We start from the raw sequence: 16,409 nt of genomic DNA on the forward strand, positions 1-16,409 counted from the left end.
ATGGCTCACAGTTGGTGTCATGTCATTTTGACATCACACGTCATGCTCTCATTTTGACATCACACGTCCATGCCCTCAAAACGTCTCGTTGCTGTGAAGGTTAATAAAATAAGATAATTGAAGATTTGCGTCCTTGTGAATTATCCAAATAATTTAATTTTAAGACCATTTTAGTTATAAAACTAGTTGTAAAAAAGATAAAAACCATGTTTCTTTTATTTTCATGTTCAAATACACAGGAAAAAGAAACAGCATTCTAGTGTAAAGTCTGCACACCTTGCCAAGCAGGACTGTTTAGATTCATCCTCAGTTGTCGGTGCCTCAATGTCCGATAGGCCCGGGTACAGTCGGCCTTCCTTGGGGCCAGTTGCCCTAATTCGTTTTACATCCTCCAGTACAGAAATGACCTGCGGGGAGTCGGTGGAACCTAAAATGCCAATCAAACGTTTTGTCAAAACAAGTTTTAAGAATTAAAATATCACAAATATTACCTCTACGTAATGTTGCTAAGGCGTTGTATTAGTGCAGTGTATCTCAGTCATTTGTTACATATGTAATTCAAGTGCCTATCAGAAACTCACACAAACCCAAAATTACTTTTACCCATTTAATATCAGCCTAATCCCTGGATCAAAAGATGACCTCTTAAAGCTAGAGATGGCTGCAAGTGACATGGGCTTCAAAATAAATGCATCCAAGACCAAATATATGTTAGAAAGAAAGTCACAAATAAATTATGCACAGCATATTGATGTTGGGTCACACCACAGACAGTGTCAAGTCTAAATATTTAAGTACCGAAATAACTAACTTAATATGTTATGTTAGTTATTTCGGTATAATGATAACAATAATGATAACAATTATAGCGCCGAGATTAGAGCATAGCTATCGGCAGCAAACAGATGTTAATTGCTCTCTAGAAAAACTAAGACCATTATTTTAAAAATTCTCCTTAGACTGGTCACTGCATGTGGTGCTGAATATTGGGTTACGACCAAAAGAGATGAAAGTATGGTATAAGTATTTGTAAGAAGATATTTGGTGCTTTAAACAGAAATGGAGTGTGAAGGAGACAATAAAATCAATAATTAGAGGCATTTGGCAAATCCAACATTTCACAATCCATAAAAATTATGAGATTACTATGGTTGGGCCATGTCCACAGAATGAATGATGATCGTACCCTCTTAATACGACTCCGGAAGGCAGACAAAGCTGAGGCAGACTAAAATTAAAATGGCTGGATGGTGTGGAAAGTGACGTGAAAGTAATTGGACTGACAAACTGGAGCAAAGCCGCAGGTGCGAGGAGGAATGGAGATAGATTCCGGAGGAGGCCAGGGTTTACAACAGGCTGTTCCGTCACTAGTTATGATAATGAATCTCGAGTCAATTTTGCATAAAATGTGCGGAAAATCCAATGATATTTTTTTAAATGAAAAACAGTCTTTGAGAGTCAGTTGTACAAAAATAACTAAATTACAAAAAGTTTAGAGTTAAACAATTGCTGAGTTTTCTTAAAACATCTTTCCTTCATGTAATAAATGACCGAGATGAACTTAAAATACAGCACTAATGTAACCAAAAATGCACCAATAAAATCAACCGTGCTTGTAAAAATATGTAAGCAATTCCCATGAATTTTTTTCTGTACTAACTTCTTCTTTTATTGGGTTGCTGGCCGACCACGGATGCGTCCGTCTCACTCTCTCCCCCGCCCCGTCCAGGCAGGACCTGGGGCAAGACGGGAGGGGGGACCCTCTTGCTGTTATTAGTGTTGGCCATATGCCCCACTCGGTGGTCACCCGACCCCATGAGGGGACTATCCTCGGAAGTGGGTTCCTCGTCATTATTTATCTCAGTCTCAATACGATCCATTTCGTTTTCGTCCATCTGAAAATTAATATGAACATTATAAATTATAAATTTATTCATCCACAAGTCCTAACTCCATGGGACTAAAGTCCTGTGTTGAATTGAGGCGAAACACATTAGTATATTATATCATCATCATCACCATTCTTCTTTCCACACCCAGTAGTGCATAGGGCACTGCACTGGCACACCAAATGCATCGGCGTATCATAATTGTCTGTACGTGAAGGTAAGATGATCAATTTTACACCTCAAGTGCTAATCCAGAAACAACAAAATATTTCACAGTAAAACCACCTTGTAAAACTATTTTTTTTAACCTTGACGCTTAATTATATTGTGTAGTTATATTTTCTGGCATTGCCAAGTAGGTGAAATAATTCAGACAGGTGAATCTCGCCCACATCAATAAATGTTTCAGCTCTTTTACTGCAGAAGTCACAAAATTCAATTTTGTAAAGTGCAGTAAAAAAAAATGATAAAGAAAAAAAAATGATGAAAATAAAAAAAAAACTGAATTCTTACTGAAGGTTAAGAAACGTGTGTTAAACAACTTATAAATAAAATATAATATGTACAGTGTGAATCGAGTTGTGGTTCTGTGGTAGTATTGTGGACTCAAGGACCAAACAGGTGCAAATTTTTTTTTTTTTTTTTTTCTTTTTTAAATTCTAAACATTTTTTTTTTTTTTTGAATTCCCGCCAAACTGCAAAAGCAGTTTTTTTAATACAACTGTACCACAACTTGATTTCCATTTTTCCAGCACAAGCTATTTACAGCGTTAAAGAAATGGTCTGAAAATTTAAATATTTGAGTAAATAATAAGAAGTCTAGTATTCCTCTGTTAAAAAAAAAATATATTAAAAAAAAAAAAAAAATTTAAAAAAAATTATTGTTTTTATTAGAGGACACGGAAATATGTACTTCAAGATTCAAAACAAATAAAAGTCAACACATGGAAGAGTGGATGTCTTAAACACAGGTATGTGTAAAGTGGCCACATAAACCAGTCAATGACAAATCATAAGCTCTATAAATGCCTAAACGGTCATGTACCCTTCTCTAAAATATTCACCATCTCTGTTGTAATGCGTTAATAATAATTTATTTTTCCACATAATAATATTACGTAAATACATTGAGATGCTACAGTACAACTTTTGGCATGAAACGAGAACATTAATATGCTTCTTAATAGTATACACCTATAAATAAGGAAAAGACGCATTAAAAACACTTTTCAATTGATGTTTTTTTATCTCGCAATGAATAAATCAGATTCAAATACAAAAAGACTTACAGGAGAAAAAGATTTCTTCAATGCACGTGACTCTAATATTATGCTAATCATTTTAAAAGGTGAGTAAACCACTTGGGTTTATAGGCAGCCCACTACTGTTAATATGTGCGCAACATTAATGCCACAATAAGATGGCCAAGTAAAAAATACATCTGTTTCAATAGGAAGTGTCAAATTTATCTAGCTAACAAATATTTCAAAGTAAAATAATCCACCGAATCGCTTTTCAAATAAATCCTTGGAATTATGGTAATTATAAACTTATGTTTTTGCTTAAAATGCTCAGCATTATATTACAATACAAGGAATTATTTATTTTAGTTTTAAATACATCTGAAACATATTTAAGTTGTATACTTTTTGTGTAAAACACATTTTAATTTGTACCTCAGGTATCTTTTTGCCTAGTTGAATGTGGCTCTTATTGTGAATTAAAGAAAGAGAAAAATTAAAAACATGCTTAGTCGGAATTGAATTGGTTAGTGCGCTCCCCTAATTAATGCAGTGCCCTATACACCACTGGGTGTGGAAAGGGGGGGGATAATGATGAGGATATCGGTAGTCAGATCGCAGAAGGGACCGTCTGCAATTTTTTTCTTTTTTTAGTTTTCAACTGTTTTGATAAATAATTTCAGTAAATGCACAGAAAAAAAATCGATAGTAATATTTAAAGGGGTAATTAATTAGGTGTCCCATGAGCTGGTGGGACCAGATAAAACCTGCAACAGGCACTTCCTTTGTGGCAGATCTCGGAAATGCGGGGTGCCGAGACAAGTGGAGGACTGCAGTCTCGAGAGTACGATAAGGTGGTCACGATCCTCAGCCATGAGGGACCGATTATGAAGAAGAATTAATTATTGAAAACTAGACCGAATATTAAAATATTTTAGTACGTAGATTGAATCAAAGTCTTATTTCAGCTCTTTTTAAGATTTTTAAGAATTACAGATGGTCCCTTTTGCCATCCGACAACTAATATATTTTATGTATATTTATATATGAACAGTAATGAACATATGAGACGCGTATCAGAGGTGACCTCCCAAGACATCTTGGTTATCACGCATCGTTTACGGACGAGCAATGCTTTCTTAATTTACTGCAAATATCATTAGCTGCACAGATTATTGATATTCCTAATGTGACACGGCAATCAAGCCAGTTTTTTAAAGAATTTTGACATGGCTAGGTAAAAAGTTATCCATTACAGTACTAGAGTCTGCCATGCGGTGAATAGTGAATTACGTCTTTTAGTTCTGAAACTAACTCCAATATATCTATGAAAATATTATCCATTACTTTTATAATAAAAATAAACAACGTATACCTTTGTTTTTAGGAACCGATTCTTTAGCATCAGCATCTCCTCATCCCTCTGTTTCCTGGCTCGGTCCACAATCTCGCGCTCGCCTATGGGCAGCTGCAGCGCTACGAGCCCGACCTCCACCCGGGGCCTGCTGGCCGCCACGGCGGGTTTCTTGGCTAAAAGGGAAGATGGCGGATGAAGAAAACGGAAAATATTCAACAGTGATTTCACAAAAATTACAAGCGAAACATTTCAACTCTCTGTGAATCATTTATTATTATTCTCTGTTTACCGACCGTGTTCAGGTCAAAGGCTTCAAACCACAATTCTGAAAAAATTGGTTACATTATTTCAACTGCGTTTTAAGCCGATTGCTTGGGGCTTATACACATTGTAGCAAAAGGATTTGAAGTGCAAATGTCTACTGACTTAAATCCTTTTGCCAGAATGAGAAGGTTGAGCCATATGGGAGATTGGATATTAAAAATGAATTCTTACGGGCAGTTAAAATAAGTGCATTAAATTGTAAGGAAAAGTTTCTTAAAAATGTATGAAAAAAATATAGAATACGATTTTAATAAAAATGGACTACTTTGCATGACGTCACTAGTTAAATTTTAACATGCCTTGCAGTCACAGAGCGCATTCATTAATATAAATAGTCATAGTAAGCTTTGATCTGGCAGACAGGCGTCGCGGCTCAGTTGGTTAAACTGCCAACTGTGAAACTGGCGTCGCGGGTTTGATTTACGCCAGATGCAAGAAAAAAACAACTTTTTTTTTTTCTCAATTGGTCTGGGTGTTGTGGTGTATAATTCATAACTTCCTTTCATATCCAATGTTACAAGCTGCTGACAAGCCTCTAAAATAGAGGCTTAACAAGTTATTATTTTTATTAATAAAAAAAAACTCTTTAAAAACACGGACATTTTCTAGCACAACAAATAATTAGGTGGAATTTTATTTAAGGTTTCAGTTCTTTTCATCGTCATCATTCCCTTTCCGCACCTAATGGTGCATAGGGCACTGCATTAGTACACCGATTAAAGTTTTTCTTGATAATTGTTAAATGAAGGTAAAATGATCAGTCTTACGCTTCAGGTGCCAGTCCAGGGACTGAGATATTATAGTGTAAAAACACCTATTTAGATCAATATATCATACCAACCACACCAGGAATTGAACCCAAAACCCATGCATGGTGGGCTAACTTGCGTTTGCCTACCATGACCATTGCCCGTTTGACCATTTGACCACGAGACAGACATTATTTTTACAAAAATCAATGGATGAAAGAATTTAAGAAATACAGATGTTTAAATACAGCAGAATGACAAGTCATGTGGCTTGTAAATGCCTAGACTTTTTTATTTCCTTCCTAAAAATAACTCTCCATCTTTATTGAGGTATTTTATTAATCTCGATACAATCCCTAAAACTAAGAAAAGTATATTAGAATCTGAAGTTCTATAAATTACCTTAATCTGTTATCTTCAACTAAAAGCATTTAAAAAATTAAAATTTGAGATTGAGGTTTATTTTAACACTTTTGTGGCACATCAAAAACACTTGTTAATTATTTAAAAAGTGGGAGCCTGAGACAAAAAACTTTCAAATCTCCTCACTTTATTTAGCCAAGTGTCCGATTGAAACGTTAATGTGAAACTAAACTGTATTTCGCGAGAGTCGTGCACATCGAGAGAAACCAAAAAGAAACTAAAATATGAGCAATATTTACCTTTTTCATTAGAGTTGTTATGGAGCGCCTTGATAGGTGGCGCCATTCCAAAAGCCGCTTTTGGTACAATAGCAGTTCCTTTATTCTTTTCGAATAAAGCTTTTCTTTCTCTCATGGACATCAAGGCAGGGTCAGTATTTCTAGGGCTGGCAGTCGTTGTCTCAAAAATTGCAGCTTTCGACATGACATTTCCGCCGGGCGAGCCATTCATGTTTGAATTGTCCGCCATTCTTCTTTCTCTCGTGATTGGCGAGCTCCGATTGGACGACGAGTTGCTGTTTACCGACCGCAGCGAGCGTGGTGACCCGCTGAGTTCGGGCGTCGATAATGCAGATTTCTGCTTCGTGACCGCCTCGTTCGCGATGTCGTTATGGTTTTCATTTTCGCACTTGCCGTTCGTAATGTCTTCGACACTAGATTCACAATTATCACTGACACCGTTTTCTTTTTCATAATTCCCATTTTCCAGGTTTCGTCCGGGAGGGGCCGGGGCTTTGTGTTTCTTGATCGAAGGTCTCTTTGTTATGTTGTTTCTCGACGAGCGAGAGGGTGAGGTGACAGCAGCCACCGCCGCCATGTTGGTGTCGGACGCTGGGGTAGGTTTGTCGCCCTGTAGGTGATTGGACGGTGAGAAATCGTAAACGAGCCGTGATTGGCTGACGGACACACGCTTGAAGCCCTTGGATTCCTACGCAGCGAACATTCCAGTGGTGTAAACGAAAATACCGTTCAAAAAATATTTTTACAGGGCACCACGTTTCCAAAATTACTAATATTTTGAATTGAGATTACACATTAAACCGAGCTACAGCTTGTTGCAATGAAGAATCCAAAAGCGAAATACCCCAACCATGTGTAAAATTTTAATCCAGAATTAATATTTAAAAATACCTTATTTAAATCAACCGATGTTTTATTTGTACTAAAAAATACTTTTATGGCTACAAAAAGCAATAGTATTATTTTATGCATTACAAACAAATACCTACTTTTACTTATTAATGTTAGTTCTTAGTAAATTATTTACATTGTGGAATGTATATGAGGTAAGTAATATAAATGAACATACTATGAGTATTGTGTGTTGAATTTAAATATTATGAATAAATACTATTTTTAAATAAACAACCACATTGCTGATGCAAATCTGATAATTCTAGGTATTTAAAGTTTGTAGGCATTATGGACGTATGAGGAAACGAATAATTTATCTACCAGAATAGAAACAATCAAAGAACAAAAATAAAGCAATTACAGCATAATCATAATTTTACGATAGGCACTAATACAAAAACAGAAAGTGGTGAATGTTACACGGCGCGTAAAGAGGCCACATCAACCAGCCAATGACAGGTCATCAGCCCTGCAAATGCCAAGACTTCCATATTCCCTTCTCTTGGATGTCACCCATATCTTTTCATATTTAATAATAAAATTAATAACTCCCTAGGGGGTTGAATCCAGTCCTTGTCTACAAAAATTTGGACAAACTCGAAATATTGCTAGCAAAAAGATAAGTTCAAATAGTTGATTTATTGTAGCGTATTTGTCCAAATGAGCAAAACGAGTTGTCAACAATATTTCGAGTCAATCCAAATGTTCGTAGACGAGAGCTGGATTCAACCCCCTCTGAAGTTATTAATATGAATTTATTTCAACAGTCGGCCTCGTGGTGTAGGGGTCAGCGCGTTTGCCTACTATGCAAGAGGTATCGGGTTCGATTCACGGCATGGTTGACATGAAATATTTATATAAAAGGGTGTTTTTACACTACAATATTTCATAGTCCCCGGACTGGCACCTGAACCGTAAGACTGATCATTTTACCTTCGTGTAACAATGATCAGTCAGCAGTCACAGATACGCTATTTCATTATGTCGAGCCATAATCGTCAGAACAACGTAAGCGACATTTTTGGGGAATTGCGTTTTTTTAAGGAAAAGTGTTCTCGTAGCTCTATAAAATTCACCAGCCACATTAAAGGATATTTATTTTATTTATTAAAAGAAAACAACAGCCAGTATAACAACAAAAAACAATATTTACAAATAAACCAAAATTATAGGCCAATTATAGTTTTCTATGTATTACTCCCCAACATTCCACTCTTATTTTTTTTAACATATTTTTAAGCTAAGCAAAACAACTTAACCGACGACAATGTAGGCGGTTACGCTATCTCGCACCACTGTCAGAGTTACAGGTAAAACAGCGTTACCGCCACTATCTGAAAAGTGGAAGGTATTTAATCAATTTGGCTATCATTTCAGTATTGGCAGTAACCAACGATTATAAATCCGATTTACCGAATTAATAAAAAAAATATATATGGAACAAAAAAAAACCCACTTCATTATTTGTCGCTTACGTTGTTTTGCCGCTTATGGCTCGATGTACTCTTATTATCAAATTAATCATTTATTTACATTGAAATTTATCTTTACATTGAAATTTCTTTTAACATTGAAATTTCTTTTTACATTAACATGAGAACATTTGGTTGAAAAGTTATGGAAATAGCACAATCACAAAATCTTTCATCCTGATCATTTCTTTCCATGTGACTCCCGTTGGCTTATCCTTTTAAGCCCAGATATTAGTTTTCATTTTTTTCACATTAATTTATTTTCTACCCGTTTTTTTATCTATCTTTTATATGTACATTATTTTACTAAGTTCCATGATGGCTATTTTAAAGTCTTTTATGCGTTATTTAAAAATAAAATAACAAAGCCATTAAAATTTACAATGTGTTTTATTTTTAATATGCAGCCGGTGTAAAAAAGGAAACAATACCTGTTAAATACTTTCTTTAAGATATTTACATTTCAAAGAAGCCGACGTCAGTATATGAAACCGCGCCGAAAATCAGAGTAAAGCGCACGCGACTTTTTACTAAAACTATAAAACAAAATACTGTTCCTTTGAATATTTCCAATACTTGTCCATAGTCTGTATCCGGCAGATAATGAATACAGGGCGGGTGTTATCGACTAAATGGTTACTTTCAAGTGAAATTCTGAAAACGAGTGGAAATAAGTCCGCCTCGTATCGTAGCGATTGGCGCGTTCACCTACCGGGGATAATATAATAGTAATCCCGGGATCCCTACGACCATGTGATTTAAATTGGACTCACATTAAAAAAAAAACACTCTGTTTTTTTTTCTGTTGGTGGTGGTTTTTCGTCGGCTGGTGAAGATTTGGAAGAATCGCAATATAACCATTAACACCAAAAGGAGACCGGTGAGGGCCTTGGTTTTCTCTGTTTCAATGTTATTTATTATTTCATACCATAAATGTAAACATCCTTTTATTTTTGATTATAAACTTAATGGCCAAGTTCTTTCGATTGTCACCTCTATAAGAGATCTTGGAGTGATCCTAGATAATAAACTAACTTTTCTGGAACACTTTGATAATATAGTAAACAGATCCTTAAAAATTTTAGGCTTTATTAATAGAACTACGTCTGATTTCCAAAGTATGCTTACACTTAAAACACTTTATTGCTCTTTAGTTCGCCCTATTCTTGAATATGCATCTGTAATCTGGTCCCCTCATTATGCTGTTCATATCAAGCGCCTTGAATCAGTTCAACATCGTTTTATAAGAAAAATTGCATGGAAGATGGGATTGGAAAGAGGAGACTATTCATATTCTGATATGGAGAGGTTTTTAAGCATATCAAGTCTTGAAAAACGCAGATGCATTGCAGATATAATCTGCATGTATAAAATTATGAACTGTCTCATTGATGCCCCTGAAATTTTGCAAAAGATTCTTTTTAACGTTCCCACCCGTAGACTAAGAAATAATGAAATGCTTTTCCTCGGTCACTACAGGACCAATTATGGTGCACAGTCGCCTTTGCCCAGAATGATCAGGCGGGTGAACGATCATCAAGATCTTGATTATTATGGTGTAAGGATGTCTTTCTTTACAAATCAGCTAAAGAATCTGTATAGTTAGCCTATGCTTTTTACTTAATCTAAAAAATCTATCATCTGTCTTTGCTGCTTATTTCTGTTCCTTATATTTTTTTATTCCTTTGTAAAAATTTCTTTTAATTGTAATGTTTATAATGGACTTTGTCCGTAAATAAATAAATAAATAAATAAATAAATAAATAAATAAATGTACGGAGTGAAGTGTTGGACACTAAGAGCATCTGAAAAGGAAAAAATTCCAAGCTTTCGTAATGTGGTGTTTGCAGCGAAAGCTGTGGATTCCGTGGACAGCCAGACGTACCAATATACGAGTATATACTCCAGGAACTAGACATAAGAGAAAGACTAACATCCATGTGCAAGAAAAGAATCCTGAAGTTCTTTGGACCTATGTCCAGAGGAAGCTTTGATACTTTGGCGAAGACTATCTTCCCGGGAAGTGTCGAAGGGACAAGGTCGCGTGGACCCGTGGACGTCAACCGACAAGATGGCGGCTTGGTCTCTGAATTTTCAGAATTATCACTGACAAATGCCTTCTGAAGAGTGCAAAACCATTCCGGATAGAGGGAGACTGCCCATAGGTGAGCCATGCCCGGAGTCAGGCGTAATCACCATCCTCAGACATGAGGCACGGATTGAAAGAGAGAGAATTAGAAGTAACAGAACATCGTGTGAAAGACGCTGACAAAAAGAACAAAATTAGGCAAATTCTGCATAATAAAATAAAAATTAAACCTCTTTAATGCAAATAGAATAGAATTCCGTAAACAGAAGTATTCCGCGCGGGGAAGTCCCTTCTTTGATAGCAATATAACTAGGGCTGTAAGTACCGCTGTACCTGTGTAGTTTTTTTTATCATACCTAAGCTTCGTTTAGTTGGTTTTTGTATCGCAATAAAGTGCCCTTAATACAATCTAGATAAGGTCATTTTCAAGGCGCAACAGAATGCAAATAAGACCTGGGCCTCGATTATGATGGGAAGATAAAGACGTCATACCTTTACCTTGACGGTATAGTTGAAGATAAATTCCCTCTGGCGATTATAAAGATATACTACCGACCACCCACCTTCAAGTTTTGGGTAGGTACATCGATATGAAACAAGGGGAAGCGTACGTCACGGTACACATATCTACGCTCTAAAATGACATAGCTTCAGTATGACGTCATAGTTGAAGATAAAAGTCTCCCGACCGACTACAAAGGTATAGTACCGATACCCCCCACCATCAAGTTTTGATGTAAGTACGTCGTTTCATACCGACGAGTCTAGAATCCCTCGATGCGTTTATCTACGCATTAAAAGTGTCAATTTTTCTTTTAATTATGATTTATTGAAATTTTTAATCGTTTTGAGGTTGGCACTTTTTTCTTAAAAGCCTATTAAAAATATGAGAGAGCAATAATAATAATTAAGTTTTGAAGTCGAATTAAATTCCGACATAACTGTCACTTTAATAAAACGAACGCCCAGATGTGAAAATAATAACGCTAGGTTCTGTCCTATTAACAAATAAGACTATCTAGGCGTCTGACACATATTATATACGTCAGAAAGTTAACACTTTTATATTTTTTCCATCTGTTTTACTGTCTTTCCGAGTGTATGTATCGAGACGTTAAAGGATCTGGCTTTGTAGTCGGTCGGTAGATACAATCATACAGACGATCGTTAAATAAAATAAATGAATTAAATTAAAGAAATAAATAAATGAATGAATAAGCGTACCGTCCAGGTGATTTCCAAAAGCCATGCAAAATTTATGTTCAAGCGAGTATTTTTTGCTTGAATTGGGATTTATTGGAGATTATAATCGCTTTGAAGTGAGCACTTTTTATTACAGAAGCCTATTTAAAATATAAATGAGAACTATTTTAAATGTTTATGTCGTAAGGAACGCGGACTAATTGTTTGCGGTCATTCCATTGGCTTGTTTCGATCATATTATGTCGATATGACAAGTAGGTAGAACATACCGAGGTAAGATACAGATAGTACAGAAGTTTAGTATACCTTCTCGATATATACAGATGAAGATAACGATCATAATCGAGGCACTGTTTGTGGCAATCCCGAAAATCTCGAGATAGCAATGTACAATTCCGGGTTTTTCGGGGCTTAAAATCGGCCGGGATCCCAGAAACCCGGGGCTGTATCTCTATTTACGTACAATATGCGTACAACGCTAGTGTTTTTGGTCGTACCTCCAAGTTTCTAAGCACTTAGGCTTGGTTAACAATAAAATTAACACTACATTGAATGCAGTGTTAAAAAATTTACTTTTGAGGGCATTTAGCGGTCACCAAAACCACACACGCCAAGCATGGTATGGGTCAGGCGGTACAGTCTTAATAATATGACCCCGATTCAAAAGTAGGTGAATTGAAGTATTTTTTCTTATGCCTTCATCTCGCTTTCGCGAGCGTAAATATCACTCGAGAGAACGAGACGCCATCGGCAGTGGAGTGTACTGTACGCCTGCATTTTTAAAACGACTATACGCCTGCATTTTGAATGTCTATACTCAAATACACAACATCGTCGGGTCAATCTCAATATCGCCCACCCCCATTTCGGCCAAATATACACACGAAAAATAATTAAACGAATATTGAGAATACGGTTTCATCATCATCTCCGATTGGTAAATAATGCAACGTATCTTGATAATCTGTGACGTGATCAGCCTTATGCCGTAGTGCCAGTCCAGGGACAGCGAAATATTGCAAAGTAAAATCACCTTTTAAATCAAGAATTTACATTTTTACTACTACTACTACTACCATCACGCCATTTCCCCGTAGGGGTAGGCAGAGAGAATGGACCGCCACACACGTCTATCCTGGCATACATTCCTAGTTTCCTCCACATTCATACATGCACTTCGGTTCTGTCTGCTTTTGACATGACCAGACTTAAGATTTTGGTTTATCTGATCATGCCACGTCTTCCTTGGTCGTCCTCGTCTCACGTTGCCGTTCGTTTTCGCCATATTTACTTGTTTTACCATTCTTTCGTCGCCCATTCGTTCTACGTGACCAAACTATCTCAGAGACCCTTTTTTAATCTTATCAATTATACTTGACTCAGATTTACACTCTCACCTGATTTCATCATTCGCAACCCTGTCATACATTGATATACCACACATCCAATATCACATAAGCATGAAACGCGCCAAAAAGCGAGAGGAAATTTCATAGAAAGAAGAGCCATAAATGCGTATTGAGAGAGGACCAGGGCGTATATACTCCCTCGCATATTAAAGAGACTCCCGGACGAAATAAAGAATAGTGATATGAATAAAAACAAAGTAAAATTGGTTTCGTGTGTAAAAAAAAATATATAAAAAAAAAACGGGGAAACCAAACAACTTAAAACAGTGTCAAAAAAAGTGTTTGTTTATTATTTTTTATATATTTCCTTATCAAAAAAGACTTGATTTACTTGTATTAAATTTTTTTAAACTTTTATTTTATTGATATTTTAAAGATTTTTTAAAAATATTTTATGTAAACATTATTATGTCGTGTTACCAAAATGTTTAAAGAGAGAAATCCCTGCAAAAAAACTGCTTTTGAAGTTTGGCGGGAATTTAAAAAAAATGTTTAGAAGAATGCTTATGTGGAAAAAAAAAAAAAAAAAAACCGTCTAAGAGATCGCATTTCAACCGCGTTCACTCGGCTTTCATCCTTTCTCTGCCAGTTTCATATTACACTTCCATACATAAGTGTTTTATATTCTGTATTAAAACAATGTACATCCATACTAATAGTATAAATGCGAAAGTGTGTCTGTCTGTTTGTTTGTGTTTCCTCGACGTCGCAACGAAGCAACCGATCAACGTAATTGTTAGCATAAGGATAGCCGGAGAGGTGAAAAGTGCCGTAGACATCACGAAAAAAATATCATTCCCTCGGGAAAACTCTTAGTTGGAAAATGAATTCTTCTTTCACGTCGCAGCGCAGCAACCGATTGACGTGGTTTTTTGCATGGGGATAGTCGGAGAGCTGAGGAATGTGAAACTATTTTTCATTCCGATAAAATATCACTCTCCCGGGAAAATTCTTACTGGGAAAATAAATTAATATTAAAACAGACTAACGGTGCTACGTCGCCATGGTCTAACGGATCGTCGTTTTTTTTTTTGCAAAACGATAGTCGGAGTACCGGCAATCGATACAGCTACTATTTACCATATTTACTAGTATTTAAAATTCAGAAAAACATTTAAGTTTGTAAGTGAAAATTCTTGATACTGTATCGAGTTCATTGTAATTTATTATATGAATAAAAGACGAGTGATACTTAATTCAAAAATTTGGAATATAATTTGGAAGATAAAAATAATTTTATTTAATTTACTTTCATATGATTTTGAATTATCTATCCTTACCTCTGTTTTGTATAAATACATTGAACTCCTTAAAAAAGATACAAGTCTCGAAGATGTCGCGAAAGCGATGAAACCGGTCGCTGGATATTCCAAATTTGTGTATTAAAGTATCACTCGTCTTTTATTTATACAGGGTGTTCTTTAAACCCTGTCACGTCCGAAACCACGATGATCAATATGAGCAAGAAGACATATTGGCACATTCAAATATTTTTTTAGAACGAATAAAATTTAAAAAAATAAATTATCAAAAAAAGCAAATGGTTGCTTACTTCTGCAGGGGTGAAACGAGGAGGGAGAAGGGGGGAGTCTGACGCTGCACCGCGCTTCCCTCACTTCTCCCTGCAGAAGTAAGCAACCATTTGCTTTTTTAAATATTTTATTTTTAAATTTTTTCTTTGTTCTAAATACTTTTTAATATATGCTTATATGTCTTCTTGCCCATACTGATCATCGTGGTTTCGGATGTGACATGGTTTAAAGAACACCTGTATAATAAATTTAAAATTCAGAATTCAAATGAATATCCAATTTGTGGATTCCTTTTACTTACATAAGAATTCCAGATATACGGGGTCATTCTCAATATAAAAAATTGTGGATGTAAAACAGCGTACAGTCCCATTTTGGGCCCGAAATGGCCTTTATGAAGGATATATGATATGTTCGGTAAATAAAATTCATTTATAAAAAAATATATACGAGTATATGTATACATGATTTTTTAATGATTACTGAAGCCGGTTTATAAACAGAGTTCTACAAGTATACAACCATTTATTGAAAAATAATCCTAATTTTTTGTTTGCATATTCGTGATTTTGTCACTGACCCGGCGACATTTTTTGCATAACGTAATGCCAAGTTGAAACTGGGTCCCAGCTCCAGACGAAAGAACAAAAGCAATGAATGTATCGGAATGGAGTGTGTTTACGTTACACGACGCGAAAAGCTTATCTAAATAAATGGCCGAGATAAATAATGCCTTGTTACTTGTTACCGACGAAACGTCCCAAACACGCAGACTTACAAGGCAAATCAAGGAACAATTTCGGATTTAAATTCTGGAATGTTTCTATTGGCAAGGAGGAAAGGAGGTTTGATTTTTCTTCGAACAAACGTATTCCCGTATTTTCTATCTAGTGTGAACCTAGCTTAAGGGTCGATGCACTGTCGAGTGATATAGCGGTTGATACATCTCATTAAAAATGTGTTCAAACCCTTTAAAGAACCACCAGAAAAGGACGCCGACCAAATATTAGACAACCAACACATGTGTTCGGAGTTTGTAGGTTTTTACTTAGGCAAATAATGGCCGCGTTAAATCTGAATAATATCTGTACATTGATGTTTCACTAAGACTTCGAAGGCATTATTTATTAAATAATATAACTTCGTTTGTATAAAAGCACTTGCGGAGTTGAACAGGAGAATTATGTATATATATATATATATATAAATATAGGTACTTATTTGTATAAAGAAATAAGCTAGAATAATCGGCTAGTTTCGTGGCTCACCGCTGGAGAAAAATACAACGGTGGCAATGATTTATAAGAAACTAGCGGACCCGACAGACATTGTTCTGCCCGAACGTTGGCTTGCCTGCTAATATCTTGGAAAAATACTTTTCATCTAGGTACTTGTTTGTGATTAAAGTCCATTAGTAAAAATTGTTAATATTCAAAATTGAATTTAAGTAAGTACCTAGGAACTTGTTTATGGTTGAATTCCAAAACATAAAATAAATATTTTTTTTAATGTGGCATTATTTTTGCAAACGTCAAACTCCGGTCTTCTCACCAACAGAGGGGTGTATTTATGTTTAGTCATGGACAAA

At 35.7% G+C, this 16,409-nt stretch overlaps 1 protein-coding gene across 1 annotated transcript in view; it reads right to left on the reverse strand.

Annotated features, from left to right (window-relative positions):
• Nucleotides 1–16,409, reverse strand: part of LOC148277260 (anillin-like) — a 96,457-nt gene that overhangs the window by 29,349 nt on the left and 50,699 nt on the right. Inside the window, exons 6-9 of the mRNA XM_088233136.1 lie at nucleotides 6,223–6,910; nucleotides 4,506–4,660; nucleotides 1,661–1,895; nucleotides 277–427 (exon numbers count right to left, since the gene is read on the reverse strand). Coding sequence (XP_088089262.1) covers nucleotides 277–427; nucleotides 1,661–1,895; nucleotides 4,506–4,660; nucleotides 6,223–6,910 — 1,229 coding nt within the window. The remainder of the gene's footprint in view (nucleotides 1–276; nucleotides 428–1,660; nucleotides 1,896–4,505; nucleotides 4,661–6,222; nucleotides 6,911–16,409) is intronic.

Source organism: Micrasema longulum, unplaced genomic scaffold, assembly GCF_059751315.1.
Source record: "Micrasema longulum isolate JH-2025_06_02 unplaced genomic scaffold, ASM5975131v1 h1tg001060l, whole genome shotgun sequence".
Lineage (NCBI taxonomy): Eukaryota > Metazoa > Arthropoda > Insecta > Trichoptera > Brachycentridae > Micrasema > Micrasema longulum.